This window comes from Neopelma chrysocephalum, unplaced genomic scaffold (assembly GCF_003984885.1).
Source record: "Neopelma chrysocephalum unplaced genomic scaffold, ASM398488v2 Primary Assembly neopelma1_281, whole genome shotgun sequence".
In the NCBI taxonomy this organism is placed as follows: Eukaryota; Metazoa; Chordata; class Aves; order Passeriformes; family Pipridae; genus Neopelma; species Neopelma chrysocephalum.
Window position 1 is genome coordinate 464,179 of NW_020897943.1, and position 17,274 is coordinate 481,452.

At 45.7% G+C, this 17,274-nt stretch overlaps 1 protein-coding gene across 1 annotated transcript; it reads right to left on the bottom strand.

Moving 5' to 3' along the window:
• Positions 1–1,788: 1,788 nt before the first annotated feature.
• TRMT1L (tRNA methyltransferase 1 like) lies at positions 1,789–16,749 on the bottom strand. Its single transcript, XM_027704477.1, has 16 exons — positions 16,573–16,749; positions 14,017–14,169; positions 13,113–13,175; positions 12,322–12,435; positions 11,328–11,392; positions 10,879–11,008; positions 9,350–9,467; positions 8,857–8,936; positions 7,818–8,064; positions 6,961–7,173; positions 5,991–6,181; positions 4,641–4,719; positions 3,722–3,888; positions 3,488–3,547; positions 3,031–3,154; positions 1,789–2,942 (listed from the first exon to the last, which is right to left on the bottom strand). Exons 1-16 carry the CDS (start codon positions 16,697–16,699, stop codon positions 2,627–2,629), a joined length of 2,247 nt encoding a protein of 748 aa, XP_027560278.1. The 5' UTR covers positions 16,700–16,749; the 3' UTR covers positions 1,789–2,626.
• Between the last annotated feature and the right edge of the window lie 525 nt (positions 16,750–17,274).

A 17,274-nucleotide genomic window follows, 5' to 3' on the forward strand; every position in this document is an offset into this window, starting at 1 on the left:
GAAGCAGTGAACTCCAAAGGGTGTTCTGTGCCTCAAATGAGAAATAGAGGCACGTAGGAGGCAGCAGCTCTTCCACTGACTTGTCTCAAGTGTTCCTGTTCCAGTCAGATCCTGTAGCCCCAGGAAGGGGATGAAGGATTTTTGCAGCACTGGGTTAAACCCCAGTACTTTTGTTGCATTGAACTGCATGAAGCAGCTTCGGTCCAAAGCAGTGGAGGGCAACTGTAAATCACCTGGGTTGAGGTGCCTTATTTTATTTTAAACAGTGAAGTTTTGTTCCTTTCCTTGTTTTCTCTCTGCATTTACAACTGTTAAACCAGAGGCTGCACCTTGAGCTGAGGCAACGTCTGTGTTCACCAAGAGCTGTACTGAAGCTCCCCTGTGGAAGGAGATCCCTTTGTGCCCGTGCTCCTGCTGCTCCCTGGGCTGCCACTGATTATCCCAGTTGCCTTTGAACAGCCTAAACTCCCTTAAAGCTTCCTTAAATCCCAGCTAAGCAGAAAACAACCTGAGTGCTCAGGGGTTCTGCAGTGGGGAGGTGGCCGTGTCCCCAGGTACAAAGCATCCGAGGTGCCACTGCACCACCCACAGTGGGAACTGCATCACATCTTTCAACTTCCCCTTGTCCTCTGGCACTAATGCTCCAGCCTGCTGTTCAGCTGATGGCCCAACACTGATTTCCAACCCTCAGGCTTCCAGCAGTCGGTCAGTTCTCATTTTCTGTTCAGCACAAACCACTTGCAGACACCTTGACCCAACCCAGAGGTGCTGAAGGTGTGTCAGTGGTGGTGGCACAGCAGTGGGTGCTGGCTGGTAACACTGGCCAGCTCTGAGTGGACACAGGACCAGCTGTGGCCTTGCCACCACCACCTGCATTATCCTCCCATTTCCCACTCTGTTTCCTGCTGTACCAGCCAACCCTGGCACTGTGGGTCAGTACAAGGACAAACAAGAAGGCCCCAAGCTCCAGCCTCAAACAAACTCTGGTGTTCTGGTAACTAATTATTGCAGGACTGGCCCTACCTTGGCCTGAATTTCGCTTTCTCTGCTGCTCCAAACACGTGGGAATAGTTGCCTTGGCTTGGAAAAGGTGCACAATACCTTCTGTTCCTTAGGAGAAGCTGCAGGAGTAATCAAAAACATTTCCCACAAGGGGCTTCATTAAACTTTCTTTTTAACCTACTTTACTGTAATTGGAACGATTTTTGCTCCAGGTAACCAACTTTAGGACTAATCCATTAACACTGAAGTGAGCAGTATGTTACCTGCAAGCACAGCCTGCCAACACATTCCACTGAAAAACCCAAAAATGTGACTAACGAACATGAAATTCTCTTCCTCCTCCATCTCTCTTTCCCATTTGATGCCAGGTCATCTCTGGAAAAGAACTATAAGCACTGCATTTTTGAAGGAAACTTTGTTGCTGTATCACTGATCCATGATCCCTTCAGGGAGCTCCTCTTTTTAAATCAGAGCAGAGTGAAAATAACTCATCCCCAAAGAGCTCTGGAATTGAAGAGGGTGTAAGAGGAAGCAACTTCTGGCCTGACAGGAGTGTGGGAAGTTCTGCATAATCAGGAGTGTATCAGTCATGGTACTCTTGTTGCAAAGTTTCAGAGATGGATAAATAAGGATAATAAGCCCTGATACTCTGCTCTTTGATAACCCCAACACCAGGGGCCAGCTGAACACCAAACCTGTGAGAAACACTGTGAGAGCTGGTCCTTATTCAACTGAAATACAGAGGCATCAGAACAAAGTTTGGGGGAAAGAAAGGACAAAGTCAAGCTTGTTTGGCTGGAATGCTGCCATGTATTTAAGGAAACCAGAACCCACTGCCAACACACAGCACCTCTGCTTGTTCACAGAAGAGATTTTTTCCTCACCTAAGGTTTATTATTGACAAACTCATGGCAGAACTTCCCCTGAACGTCAGCTGTGGTCCCTCATCCCTGTACCTTTCTGCAGCACAAAACCAGTGTGACCTCTGAGCAAACAACTACCTAGAGTGACTACACAATTCACTAAGGTTTGGTTATACACTGGAGTTTCAGTAGCAGTCGTGTCACCTTCCTTCCCTTCTCCCCTGGAGCAGGGCTATGGAAAGGGACCTGAGCACAGTTCCATGTGCAGCCTGGAGCTCGCTCCAGGTGCACCCAGGCAGGAATTCCTGTCTTCAACTCACTTTGCATTTTATCCTGTGGTATATTCTTACCTTAGCATGCCCTCCCTCTAGATTGTAACCAGCCAGGTTTAAGGAGTGATGCTTTTTAGGAATATGCTGTTTCACTTCCACCTCACATTCCAAACTGCTGAAGACTTTTGGCCCTGTCCAGCCTCCTGGACGCTGTGCTGGCAGTAGGGCTTGACCAGACAGGGGAGCAGCCTCAGTGTGAAGGGCATGGGAGTGTAAAAGCAGGTAACTCTCCAAGACCTTTGCACAGTCCCATGACTGTAGCCAGGCTGGGATGAGGGCTAAGTTTTGCTACATAAGTCTAAAATGCCCCTTCAAAGTAAAACGGGCAGCTCAAATGTTCAAACTGCAGTTTGGGAAGAAGGAGTAGCTCACTGGAATGGGGTGTGCTCGAGTCTGCATCATCCTGATGCATGAACAAAACTATCCACATTAATCAGCTGCACAGTCAGTGGGGTAGGATGGTGTGGAAACGGCATCAGCGACTCCAGATTTATCTTCTTCTGGAAACTCAGCATCATCTTCCTTGGTATCTGCAGCAGCTGGAACCTCTTCTTCCACTTGGATATCTCCAGGGAGGTGGACAGGCCCTTCTGCCTGCCCCCCCGTGTACGTGGGGGTGCTGTACTTCATGAGGACAGTCTTGAACTGTGCCAGGGGCGCGTTGGTGCGCACCCCCATGGGGTCGAAGTGGGTGCGGCTCACCCTGTACCCAGCTTCGGACAGGTAGTTCAGGAACTTGTTCAACCTGGAAAAAACCAAAGGCACACGTGTAAAAAGCAGGTGGTGCTGCCGAGGCTGCCTGAGCAGGAGCTGTGTTGCTGGAGCAGCCTTACTTTGGCATGTTCATGCCGCGGATGCTGTGCCGGTGCACGTTGTAGTAGAAGGCGGGGTGCTCGGCGCTGTGCTCCGCTCGCTGCCGCTTGGCCCCGCGCATCACCTCCTCGCCCTTCCTCTTCCCTGCACCACAAAAACAGGCCAGACACCAGTGAATAGCCAGGGAGACCCCACAAAATGCCACCCAAGCCCAAGACGGCACATGAAACAAGCCTCGCAGCACCTCCCCCTGTGCTTTTCTAAGGCAGTACGTGCAGAGTTAAAACCTAGCCTGGATTTCATTAACAGGCTGCTTTCAGTCATAACAAGCCAAGTGGGCTTCATGGAGCATTCAGCATATGATAAATATGATGAGAGATCAAGATGAAGTAAAATCAGTATTCAGTGGAGAAAAACTCCTGAGTAAAGAACAAAACCTGCCCAACTGCTACAGCTACAGCAAAACGATCCACTTACCAGGTACCACGTAGGACTCTGCAGAAGTGTTTGAGGTTTTAATATACACACCACACTCTTCTAGAATAGGAATAAAGTCAAAATTAGTTCTACTGTGAAGTGGAAAAATAATTACACAGAAAGAATTCATTCCGTTATTCAATAATGCATTTAATTTTATGGACACGCTGCTGTTAAATAAGTTATTCACAGAGCAGCATCTGTAAATCACCACAGAGCTGCCCCCCTTCTCACCTTGCTTGTTCTCATCACCAGGACCATGGGTAGAGAAATGTTTTAAAGTTGTGCACTCTGCTTCACAAACTAATGTCTTCAGGAGTGGCTGGGCTTCATCCAAGCCATACTGCACAGCCTCCAACAGCATTCTCCTGAGGAATCCAGTGTTAAAGAGGCTCCCTGACCTGGGACGTGCAAGGGGGATGAAAAGTTAACACTTCTTTTAATGAAAACAAAAAAGCTGCTCTAGAAATCTCTTGCCCAAATTGATTAGCAATTGCTCCACCAAAGTGCTGCATCAGGCTGGAAGTGTTTTTAACTTATCGAAGCTGAATTGCTTTGTTTGCAATGACAAGTAACATCGGTCTTATTAAAAAAATATTCAAGATCTCAAGAACAGGTATTTTATTTCTGCCCTAATATGATGAGAAAGTCATTTAACCCCCACAAGAAAGGTACTGTCAATTGTCAGCTGTTTTTAATGCTGCTTTGAAATGGTCGAAAGACTTAAAAAGCTTCGCTCTTGTTTCTCACAAGTCTTAATTATCAAGCAGTGTCTTTTTTACTATGGTCAGTACATGTAATGATTTACTAAATGAATTCTCCACAAGCATAGAGTAAAAAGGAGTTGCTTAACATCAGACCACTAGAGGAACACAGAGGGAGATTCCCCTGTGCAGGACGTGTTCCATGAGTGCACTGAGTGTGAAATCTAAAGCAAGTTTGTTATTATTTATTAAGTGGTTTGAACAAAAGCAAGAACTGAACAACTGACTACGCTGAAATCCATGATCCATTTCCTGAATTCCTCCTGATTGATGCAGCTCCTTTTGTCGTGCTAACATTCCCAACAGAATGGGAATGTGACAGGACTGACAACTGCCCCTCAGAGCTCCTTCAACCCAACTGCCTGTCCAAGGGTGTGACCTGCACTCACCAGAGAGGCCCCAGGACCACAGCTGTCCTCCCGGGCATGCTGCCATGGCAGTCACAGGGCAGCTGCTGGTAGGGGTTCTCTGCAACAGAAAAACAGGGCTGAAGTTGTGGGGAACAGCCAGCAATGCCTTTGTCACTGCAGAGACACAGCCAGAGCCCACTGCAGGGGAGAGAGTGGAAGGGCAGCAGCACCAGTGTGACACTGTTCCCACTGCTGCCAAGCAGCTCAAGCTGAGAATTTAGTGACTGATGACTTGATCTTTAAAGCAGTGTTAAAACACTGAAGGGGAAAAAAAAAAAGCCACATAACTTCCTATGTTTTTTTCAAGTAACAGGGAAATTATTTGCCTTCCTACACTTATGTACAAATTGTCCAGGTTAATAGTAAATACAACCAAAAACATTTCAGACACAGCCAACTACACTTACGAAACACCTTCAAGTTTTCTAAACCCCGTGCAACTAAGACATTAAGTAAACAATTCACTTACTAATTAAGATCTCTACCACTGTAATTAGCAGTTACACATTCCCATCCTTAGAACTGTATCTGAGTTTTTAAAAAACTTTTTTAACACCAAGCTCATGTACCTGACCTGGAGCAGGGCAGGACCAGTTAGGAGTGAGACATCCAAGAGCCCCTGACTTTGAAACAAGGTTTTAGCTTTTATATTCATTCAAAGCACCATCTCTAGTGTAATTTTTGTCTCCTCCCTCTGCTGACCCATGTATTGAGACAGCCCATGAACAACAGGAGGGGAAAGTGAGACTGTGCAGTCCACTACATTTTAAGGAACTGAAATGAGCAGCAGAAAAGCAACCTGACACCAAAACCTGTCAAGCTGCTGCTGTCTGGAGGAACCCAACGGTAGCCAAGGCTGCCCCACTCTTCTGGCCTTTCCTGAAATGGCAGATCCATGGACACACCAGGCACCCTGGCAGCTTCAGCAGCTACAGCTAGTTTGTAGGATGTTCTGTCTAGAGACAAATCCCAGAATGGTTTGAGTTGGAAGGGACCTTAAAGCTCATCTCACTCCACCCCCTGCCATGGGCAGGGACACCTTCCACTAGCCCAGGTTGCTCCAACCTCGCCTTGGACACTTCCAGGGCTGGGGCAGCCACAGCTTCTCTGGGCAACCTGTGCCACAAATCCAGCACATTTACAGCAAAATCCATGCACACAACTAATCTAACCCATGACCACAAAGCACGGTGCCCCCTCCACCTCATACAAAACACCCATTGTTACATCCAAGGGAACCGTTACTAATGGGATGTAAATATAAGCAAGGCACAAAACAGAGACACGGGAATCACACCTTCTAGAAGTGCAAAAAAAAAAGCCATTTACCTTCTACCATATTACCCTCTTTCTGAAAAATCCTCTCTTCACACCACTGGCAGTGGATGAGGTACTGAATTTTCTTTGCAGAGCTGTCTGCAGTGGATGGGCCCCTCAGAACTCTGACCACCACCAGGACAAAGTGCTCCAGAGCCACTGCCAGCAACACCTCAATGCCTTTGTTACAGCGAGCTGCAGCTCTGGGAAGGGAAAGAAAACCAGACTGTATCAAATTCAAACACTGCCACGGACACCTGGACCTGCTGCGAGGTGCTGGAGCTCATCCACCTTCTGGAGAGATGGACTCGAGGTTTGAGAGATCAGGAGAAAGTGGTGTTCCTGAAGTGCCTTGGTTTGGGTCCCTCCTGCCAGGCCAAGCAAATCTTGGTTTACTTCTTTTTGTCACACCTAGAAATACTGGTCTTCCCCTGCATCATCACACATGCAGGGAGATGGACAAGCAAAATCTAACTATGTTCATGTCAGCATTTGTGCTCTGGCATTCCCAAAACCTCTGTGTGCTTTATTTCACCCCCAGCTTTTCCAAGCAGGTGTCCCATCCTCCTGCCTGTATCTTTTCCTTTTCCCAGTTAGGTGCCATGCCTTCATTTATTCAACAGACTGAATGTACTGAGTATCTACATGCCAATGACTAATTTGGCAAGTCAGTGCTGACACCTCTCTCCTGAACCTCGAGCGTGAGGATCTGAAGTGAACATCAGGTTCCACTGAAGCAAGAAGCCAACCAAGCAGTTTAATTAGCATTTATGAAGTCCTGTGCAGCTCTAAATGACAAAGCTGACAAGAGGAATAGAAGAGTTTGCAAATCTGGGTGGGTATCTCCTATTACCATCCCACGCCCCTACCCCACTGATGCGTTTGTACCTTGTCCACTCACTAATTATTTCTAATAATTACCTATTATTTCTAATAATGACCTAATGGCTTTTTACCGTGACTGGAGGTGGTTCAGCAGTACCTGGTGACAGCAGCAATGACAATCCTGGCTGCCAGCTCCTTGTAGTACTCTGTCCTGACAATGTTGCACCCATAGTGGCGCAGGGCGACGTGCTGAGCCTTTGCATACAGAGAGCTGATGTCTGTGGACGTCAAGGACACGATCCCAAGGTTTCTCACATTCCTAAAGGCAGAATCCAGGTAATTCACTGAAGTTCCAAAGGGGTCCAAGTGGCTGAAAACAAAGAAAACACCACTGAGTGTCTATAAATGCTCCAGAGTTTAGCTTTACACTGAGGAAAACACTATTTTATAACCCTCACTTATTTAAAACAAAAAAAAGGACCAGGACTAAAACTTCCAATAATAATATTAAAAAAATCCCACCATTTATTTTGATGTCTATATAGGTTTTGAATGCATGCATCTCTAAACTCAACCTGGAAGAATTAGCCTACTTTAACTGAAAATTAATATGCTGAAAAATAGGTTAAAAGAGATGCAATAAACTCTCCTACACAACAACATGCCAAGGGATGAATTTTAAACCAGTAGAAGTTTTAAGAAAAAAAAAAAGACTGATTTGACATTTCTCTTCATCACACAATGAAGTTATATTAAAAAACTCCAGTTTGCCTTAACATTTTCACGTACATTTAAAGTCCATTCTGGAAGAGCAAATATTTTTATAGCAACTTCTAAAATATTTAAGATTAAAGTTCTGTCCCCGCATCATGTCTGGGAAAACAGAATTATATTTAAAATACCAAGTGACTGTTGGCTGACTCTTTCATAATTCTCCAAATAATCACACACTGGGAGGTGGGGGTGGGATGTGTCATCATCAAACAAGAAAATTTTGACAGATTCAACACTTACATGAAATCAAATGATCTCAGATGCATGATAACATTGGCATCCATTTTGGTCACCTCAATGGTGTCAGTGTTTTCTTCTCCATCTCCCACAGTTCCATCACTGTCTCCTTCCTTCATGTTCAGCTTCACCTTCATTTTGTTTAAATGACAGTTCTCCTTGATGATTTTCACAGAATTCTCGTTACAATCATTGATTGTAACTTTCACAGAACTCCTGAGGTGCTTTGCCCACTGCAGCCCCATTATACCTGAGGAAAAACAGAATTGGACAGAAGAAGGAATTGGTTTCTGCATTGCTGAACTTGACAGGAAAAATCCATGTTTTTCAATTCTTATCATACAGAACTGTGTGTGTGATGCAAATTTTGTCATGTTCCTGCAAAACTGTGACCTTCTGCCTCAGCAGGGTGACAATGGGGTATGGAAAGGGACAGTCTTACCTATCACTTTCTTACATGATAATCAGGGTTACAGACCCAAAGACCTGTGATTTTGCAGAATTTAAGAAAGCTGGAGCCACACTCTCCAGGAGAGCCCCTTGGCTTAACACTGCAGGACAGCAGACACAACTCTATGACAGAGCACTGTAAAATCCACCATCTCCTCAGACACTGCTCAACAGACACTGACAGAACTGCTCTACACTCGTGGTCAGAATTTTGGGGATAATTAAGAGATGACTGTGATAAAGAACTCTGAGTTCAACCCCATTTTTAAACCACGGGTTCATTTCACAGCCAAATTCCACATCCGTGGAGTTACAAGAGACCTGTGACCTTGGACACAAGCTTAGGAAGATGCCATTCCAGGGACTGATTTAAAGGAGACTGCTAAACTTTGATTTAGTATTATTTAAAGCCTCTTTAAAAGGCTGAATACCAGGCTCTAGATGGCTGGGGTTTTGTATGTAAGCTAATGACTGCCTGCCTAAGGAAGAAATTACTGTGTTTCTCATTATTTTTGACTATGTGATGTCAGTTTTGATTTCTGCAGCTTCTTACTGTTGGGTATTAAGCAAAATATTAAAGAAATGACTTTACCAGTGGCCCCAAAAGCATCCAAACACTCAATGGGTTTACGCTCCTCAGCCAGCACGGCCAGTGCACAGAAGATCAACTGCCTTCAAAAGAAAAAACAATGGGCACAGTAAGGAGATAAATAAGGAAAAGGAGGGGAAAACACTTCATCTCCCCTGAACCCAACAGTGGAACATTTAAGCTAAACTCTACCTTTTACATTGTAAAAGAATTGTAAATTAAAAACCTCAGCTCCACTTAGAAGTTGTAATTCTACAGCAGGACATTCTTAAATCTACTAATTACAGAAAGATACTTAATTGCTTCAGAAATTACAGTATTTCCCATACAGTGTTCTTGGGTTTAAATATTATTTGTCAGGAAGAGTCTTCTGATGGAAAACTCCTTTCTCCTGCCCTCTGAACAAAAATTTCCCAGGGCTTGCTTTTTAAAACGTGTTTTTCACTACCAACTCAACCCCCCTCTGGTGCATCCTCCCCTCTCCCTGTTCTCTTACCTGTTGAGTTTCATTTTGGGATTAAAATAGGAATCTGTTTTCTGGGGCGTGGAGTGGTTGGGAAGAACCTGCACATCCGTGGCTGACTCTTTGATCACTTCGTTTGTGGGAGCACGAACTGCGGGAAAGGAATTGAGGGGGAAGGAAAGAATCCGTGAGAACTGGAATGAACATCAGCACACTTGAGGAATCACATGGACACACTGCTCCCACACAGCCACAAGCTCTGGTTGTGCTGTAACCCAACCAGCACACGGAGCAGCTGACAAGGATAAGGAGGGAACAGGCAACAATTTGTCTTCTAATCTCAAGAGTGGCAGATAAGGATCACACTCCACCACCATTTTCTTCCCATACAAGATCAGATTTGTTCCTCAGTTGGGCTCCTATGTATCCGCTCACATTGAAGAAAGCCAACCCCTGAGCCTGAGGCTTGGCTCCTCTGGTTTACATGTTCAAACACAGTACATTGCTAATTAATTAAAACCCTATTAACACAGTCCTGAATGTGTATCACTGAACTGCAAAAATCCCTCAAAATCCTGCATCTAATCTCTCTAAGTTATCAAACAGCTCCATGAAAGGTGCCTACACAGCACAGGGACAATTCCAGCACTTAAGCTCTGTGTAAACAGTCTGTGGCTGTCATTCCTCTGAGCAATTTATCCCCAGCCTAAAACTCACCTAGGAATGACCAGGAAAAATTTATACCAACTAGATACATTCCAGAGCTCAGCCTGCCTCTCTCTCAGGGCTTTCAAACACACAGGTGGTTTATCTGGTCCACCTTCAGAGGTCCCAGGAGTTGTCAAAGCACCTACAAAGCACAAAACATCTGAGCTCTGCAGTTCTCTTTTTGTTAAAAAATGACAAATGGGCCATTCTTTACTTACAGCTCTGAAGGGAACCACACAGAGATTAATGTATTGCACAGCAAACTCTGCTGAAGCTCAAGGTATGGATACCACTGTAGCTTCTCAGACAAGCAAACTGCTGCTCAGGCATTAAACTACTAGCATTCCACTGATTTTAAAATGTTTTCCATCTAGTTTATCCAAGTTTAAAAAACAAAAGTCCCATTCTGGAGAAAGTCAGGTGGGATTGTAATTTACCAAAGAACTACTGGCACCCCTACTGCAACTCTCTGGGACTAAAAAAAATCACCTTGGTTTGGGAAGCCAGGCTGGTGCAGTTTGGATAAAAAGTGAAGGATTTTTATACTGTTTTGTGGGTGCCACATCCCTTATTCTTTTGGAGACACAGAAACTGGTACTTACAACATTAAACCAAGTGTGAAGGGAATATTAGTGATCAGTAAGAACAGAGTAACCTGCCAATGCAGAGACTAAACCACAACACTGCAACATTTCCGAGGCAAACAGAAGCTCTGAAATAGGAGGGCAGATTTTTCATTAGTAAACCTAAATCTGTTCTGGAGGTTTTCTCATGTCTCTCACCCCCATATCACAGTTATTGCAGGTGCTATGTGGTATACAAGGACTGAATGTTTGCTGTAGCTCAGAACCCACCTGTAATAAACCTTGACTCAGTCTCTCCCTTGTTCACATGCCTGTTAATGTGACCTATCATGTCAGTCCTTCGGGTGATAGTTGCTGAGCAGATGATACAGTGGTAATGGGCTCCCATCTTTGACAAGGTCTGTAAAACATGATATTCTGTGTAGTTCCAGAAAACAGAAACGTGGTCAAAAGTCATCTGTTACCTCCAGAGCACTCAGAATACTTGGAATCTCCAGGCAGAGATGCTCTAGGCAGCTGCCCACCACAGTGAGAGGTGTAACTACATCCAGCCACCCGGGGGTTCTGTCCAATACTTGCACTCTGCACCAACAACTCAGCCCACACACGGCACAGCAAGATGGACTTGGCAACTCATTGGATCTCCAAAGTTGCCCTAAATCACCCATTCCCCCCAGTCTGTACTGTACAAGCATTTCTCTGTGATTCAGCACTTGTACCTGGTCTCCAGCGAGGTTTGGTTTGACTGGACGACAAGGTAAGTGACAGATGCACATCCTGTACCCTGGAAGACAAAGCCACACACAGCACAGCAAATAAACAGGATGGCTGTGTCCTGCACCACAGTCAAGGCTCCCAAACACACACAGAACATCACCAATTATCTGCTACATTCACCCTCTGCACAGGGAGATGTATAATCTGCTGATTATACATTTTAAATTTTAAAATGCACAAAATCTACGTAAAGCAAATTGTTTTAATCAGTCTCCGAGCATCCTACAAAGCTGTGTCAGGTCTCCAGTTCAAAAGTACTTTTGAGTCTTTTACAAAAATATTTGTACTGCCTAAAGGACTTCTGTGAGGACTCCTGTAAAATATGTCCCACAGTTGAAGAAAAACAAGACAAGACACCTGACACTCCAGTCAGGTAACTTTCAGTTTAATCTTATCATTTTATCTCCCCCAAGCCCATAATACTTGGTTCTTTAACAGACACCTACTGCTCCCTTTTTGTCTTTCCTAAACTTCTTGTAGGCATTTTAATGCACCTTACAAGCAGATCACAGAGTTTGTTAAAAAACAATTAAGGCCACAAAATACTAAATAATATGCTAAATACTACTAAATAAATACTTAAGATTGTTTATCTGAAACCATGGACTCTTTATGATGAGCCAAAAATGACCACATGTGTGTGTCTGATTATTTCAATATAAATAAAACTTTTATTAAAGTAATTTTCTTATAGTAACTTCTATGACATGCCAAGCTACTGTTTTTTTGAAGAGAAAATGTAGAACTATTTTGGCACGTAGAAGAATACAGAGTTATTTCACCTTTACATTTTACATCCCAGCTCAAAATTCACTGTGTCATTCTGATTCAGAGCTGGGAGCAAAATGCTTAAGGAAGGGGAATTTAAGGAGATGAAACACAGACCATGCCCACAATTTGTTCAGGTATTTGCTGTTCAAATCTGACTGCCATTACCTTTGAACTCAACAGAAACTTTCCAGTGCAAGTTCTGAAGGTGACGATGGAGTTTATGACTATAACAAGCTTTGAATTTCTCCTCAGGACACAATGGACAAGGCTTCTTTTTGTCTGAAAATACAACAAAAAACCATGAGAAACAAAAAATTTAGGTATCATTCATGTTAACCAACATGCAGGCCAAGAGAAAAAAAGCATGAAGGTAATATCAGTGGGAGTTAAAGATGAATTCCCCAGGAACATTCTATTGCAGGCCCACAGAAACTTCAAATTCATGCATTTAGTCTTTGTACTCCACTGAATACAGGCAATACCACCTTGAAGATAATTAACTTCTACAACCTTTAGCTTTTGCTTTCTAGTATTTTTCACTCCAGCTACATGAGGTTTAATGCAACTTCTGAAGAGCACTGAGGAACAACAGAATTTTACAGATGACATGCAGAGACTTGCAATGTTTCAAAAAAACCTTAAACAAGTTAAGAGGTTAGAACAAGACTCTGTCTTTCCAACTCCTGAATCTTTTGGAGAAAGCAAGCACCTGACATCTTTTTAAGCTGCAAAAAAAAGACAATGTGCTCTATATGAAAACATTTTGCCTTGGAAATCCTGCAGGCAGAATTTAGCAGAAGAGCAAGGGAATTAATCATAAAGCTCTTTTTTTACAAAAGCCCTGGTCTTCAAGCGTTATAAATACATGCAGTGGGTTAAAAATAAAGACTAAGGGAAAACAGAAATACCTTTAACACAGAGATGTGTGTTCTGGGACACTGCCTTGGTGAACTCACCTTCTCTCAGGTCAGCCAGTTTCTCCAGATCAGCCAGGTGTCTTTGAATTGAAATATGTTTGTCTAAAAAGCAGAAATATTTAGAAGTTAAACACTCTCCGTTTAAAAATTATTTTTAGTTTACTGCTACTTTTCTATGCATCATTTCAAACCTAACATTGTTAGAAAATGTCTGTAGTACCAACTGGAATCCTTATTTGTATCCTTTAACCTCCATGGCAGCAGGAATGACTGCCAAAATTAATCCCCAGAAAGGCTCTTTAATAAGATCTGTATATTTTCACATATTCCTACTTCTTTTTAATACTAACACACATCAAACTTTTAAAATTGGAAATGTGAAAAAACAAGGTAAAAAGATCAAGTCACATTCCATTTACTGCTGGTTTTAATGCAAATCATGCCCAAAGCAGTACAAAAACATCCTATGAACTCTGGCAAAATTAAAATATCAACCAAAAGTGGACCAGTTTTAAGAAAAATTATTCACTGTAGAGCCAGAATACATTAAATTCTACCACTTTTTTCCCTTTCCCTTAAGAAACTGTTCAACCCCTAAATCTACCACCTGATTTTCCAACTTACCAGTTAAGGGGAACAGTGGAGAATTTGTTAAAAAGAAGAGAATTAGCTTATCCAATAAATCTGCTTTATTGGTTCCAGCACACAGAACATCCCACTTTAAAGTGACACTGATTTTATAGTGACTTTAACCTTCACAGTGTCTTTCCCAAGATCAATCTTCAGGTTTTCTTATGAAATATAAAGTAATTGATCCGTGGGCTCAGGATACACAGGTGAGTTTTAAAGCTGTAAAATGAGATTTCACACACTCCCTTCACCCTTCTCCCCCTCTTCCTCTACCTCAAGCACACAACACAAATATCACAGTTTAAGAGCAAACCTCGTGGAAAATCAGACGATACATCCAAAATGTTGCCATCCGATTCCCTTGTAGCTTCTTCCTCCGTTCCTTTTTCTTCGGTTTCCAATTCTGACTCGGGAATTTTCACATCCAGGTTGTTGCTTTTCACTTGGTCAGAGGCAACCACACCATCTTAAAAACAAACAAAAAACCCCAGTGGAAGTGTCGTTGATGTAACCGAACTATACAAACGTGCTCATCTGTTTCCAAAAATCTGATGCTGACTAAAAGTGTGAAGGAGGAAAAAACATAACCAAATACGAGGTTAATTATCACTCCAATTATCCTTGGGAACCACCGTGGAATAATGCCATCATGGACAGCTGAAACTATTCAACTCGCCACCTGCATTATCAGATGTTTAAGGTGAACAAAATAACATTTACATTTTTTCTGGAAGATAGCAAAGGAAAGCAGGCAAGGAGGAGGTCCAAGTTCTCCTAACATCATACCACGGCTGGGAAAGTCTGGTAACAGTAGTTTAGAATTGTTTGTAATTCGAACAATCAGGGGAAAAAAGACGGGAATAAGGAAGGAATTTGCTATTCTGGGGGTTAAGTGCTGGTGCCATCAGCATTTGCAAATGAATGACCTCCTGGGGCAATGCGAGATGGGCCTGAGGAGGATAATCAAGGACTGAAGGGGCTGAGTGATGGGACGATAAAATGGTAAAAAACAGCCAAGTTCCCGAGTCAAACTCGGGGAGATAACTGAAGGAAGAGGCAGAAACCCTCAGAAGCTGTGGGTCCCACTCCCCACCCAGGAAGCACTAGGAAAGGATTCAGAAAGCCACTCCTATCGAACGATCCCACAAGCTTCCAAGGGACGAGTGGGACTAGGAGAGTTCCCAACAAGAAACGAGGCCATGGCACGGCTGTGCAGCCACTGAGGAGCAACAGGGCAGGCTAAGGCTCCTCAGCCGGGGTGGGACGGATGTCTGCAAGATCTCGGGACGCAGAGAGAGCACACAAGTCAACCACTGGCTGCCTCTCCCAACACAAAAGCTGGGATGCACCACACGGAGCTACAAACTGGTTTGTGTTCGAGGTTATTCCCGGAGGATCCATTGGTTGTGCTTTGGACGGGGGTTGGAGCAACCTGGGCTAGTGGAAGATGTCCCCGCCCATGGCAGGGGGTGGCACTGGGTGATCCTTAAGGTCCCTTCCAACCCAAACCATTCCAGAATTCCATGATTTTAGTAGTCTTCCCCAGCCACCCACTCCTGGCTGGAAGGATCTCGCAGCAGTTCTTCGAATTCCCCTGGGGGACTCTTGTTTGTTTTCTTTTAAACATTGCAGTTGGGTACAAATATTTGTTATCGCAAAAACAAAGCAGAAAGAGGAAATGGGATACCTCAAGGCAGGGGCTAGAGAAATTGTTTCAAAAGACAGAAGCAACGAGGAAAATTATTCTACCTACCTTAAAATATATCATGACTGCACTGCTACTCAGAGAGCATTGCTGTGCTCCTCACAGACCTGTTTCTAAGCTGACAACTCACCTAAGACAGACTTGTATTACCTGCCCAGTGCTCTATTAAAAGTTGTAGGATTCCTGGTGACAGTTTCCACGCAATTTATTAATAGACAGAAAGAAGATGAATAAGTAAAAGGATTTTTGGTAAGAAATCCGTAACAGTTATCGATTATGATAACTGTGTGCTGTGAGAAAACTGGAAAGAGTTACAAAAATGAAGAATGAGAGCACAGCAGTGACAAAAATCCACCGGAGATGGACCATCTGCATCTTCAGAGCACGTGCAGAGGTTAAAATAGTTGAAAAGGAGAGTACGTGTATATACATAAATGTAATTAGTATATAAATGCACAGGGAGAGAGGTAAACTTTCATACCGAACGCTGAAGAAAAGCAGGCTGCTACCGAAGGAAGACTGCAGGATTTTTTTTTTAAATGCTTATCAGGAATCACTGATTACGCACAAATCAGAATAACGCTTCAGAGAGCCTAAATTATACTTTAACGGGAAAAAAATTAATTAGAGGAGTCGGTTCACTCGAACCGTAAGGCTGCAGCAGGAAGGGACTTGAAACCCGGCACAACCAGTTCCCAGCCCCCCAGAATGGGCTGGAAGGGACCGCAGCGTTCCAAGCCCCCGCTCGTCCCAGAGCACATGGCACAGACACGTCTGGGCTCACAATCCTGCGGGGAAAGGGCGCGGGGCTGAGCTCCCCCGCACCCCGGGCTGCCCACGGGCCCCCAAGGAACAAAAACTGACCATCAGGGACAAGGCACCGCCGGGTTTAGGGTGAAAGGGGAGCCACGAGCGCGGGGTCGCGGGCTCAGAGCGGCCCGAGGCCCGGCGGGAGCCGGTCGGGGAAGCCGGGAGCCTCCAGCTCCCAGAGCTCCGCGGCGAGGGCGGAGGGAGCCGGGAGGCGGCCCCGGGGTGGAAATTCAAACGCGCCCAGGGTGGAAATTCAAACGCGCCCGGGGCTCCGCATGGCGCCCGCCCGCCCTCAGCCCCCGGCCGGCGGGCCCGGCTCCCCCCGCCCGCCCTCAGCCCCCGCCCGGCCCTCACTGAGCGCCGCCGTGTCGCCGCCGCCGCCTCCATGGTTATGGTTATGGTTATGGTTCTCGTTCTCCTCCTCCTCCTCGTCCTCCTGCCGCCGCTGCAGCGCGGCCTCGGCCGCCTCAGCCGCTGCCATGTTCGGTGCGCGGAGCCCGCGGCGCGCTCGGCCCGGGGCGGAGCGGCACGTCCGGCCCCGCCCCGCCTACACTTCCCAGCCGCGCTCCGGGGCCGGCCCGGCGCGCACCGCGGCGGGAGGAGGAGCCGCGGCGGAGCTCGGGGAGACCCGCGCCGGGCAGGACGGGGGCGGTTGGGGCAGGGACGGACCCGCGCCCGGCACAGCCGCCGCCTCCGCCCCGCCGGCCACACGGAGCCGCCGCGGGAGGAGCGTCCGAGCCGGGTGAGGCGGCGCCGTACGGGCGCCCTGTGGGGAGGGGCGAGGAAGGAAAGGGAAATAGGAAGGAAATAGGAAGGGAAGGGAGACGGGAAGGGACGGTGTGTTGTCAGTGCCCGAGGTGCCGTGAGGGCCCCCGGGCTCAGCGAGGGGGGCGAGGCGGGAGCTGCCGTCCCTGAGCCCCCTGGACGGGCTCCCTCAGAACCCTGTGCCTGTCCCCCCTCAGGGCGGGGCCGCTCCTGGGGCTCCCTGCCCGGCTCTGGGAATCGCCTCATGCTGAAGCCTTTTACAGCCCTCGGGAACGCCTGGTTCGAGTGCGC

Coding starts and splice junctions, on each gene's coding strand:
- TRMT1L (XM_027704477.1), bottom strand. CDS start 16,699: ATGGCAGCGGCTGAGGCGGCCGAGGCCGCGCTGCAGCGGCGGCAGGAG. Junction 9,468..10,878: donor TGAGTCAAGGTTTATTACAG/GTGGGTTCTGAG, acceptor CCTTTCCCGCAG/TTCGTGCTCCCACAAACGAA. Junction 3,155..3,487: donor AGAGTCCTACGTGGTACCTG/GTAAGTGGATCG, acceptor TTTGTGGTGCAG/GGAAGAGGAAGGGCGAGGAG.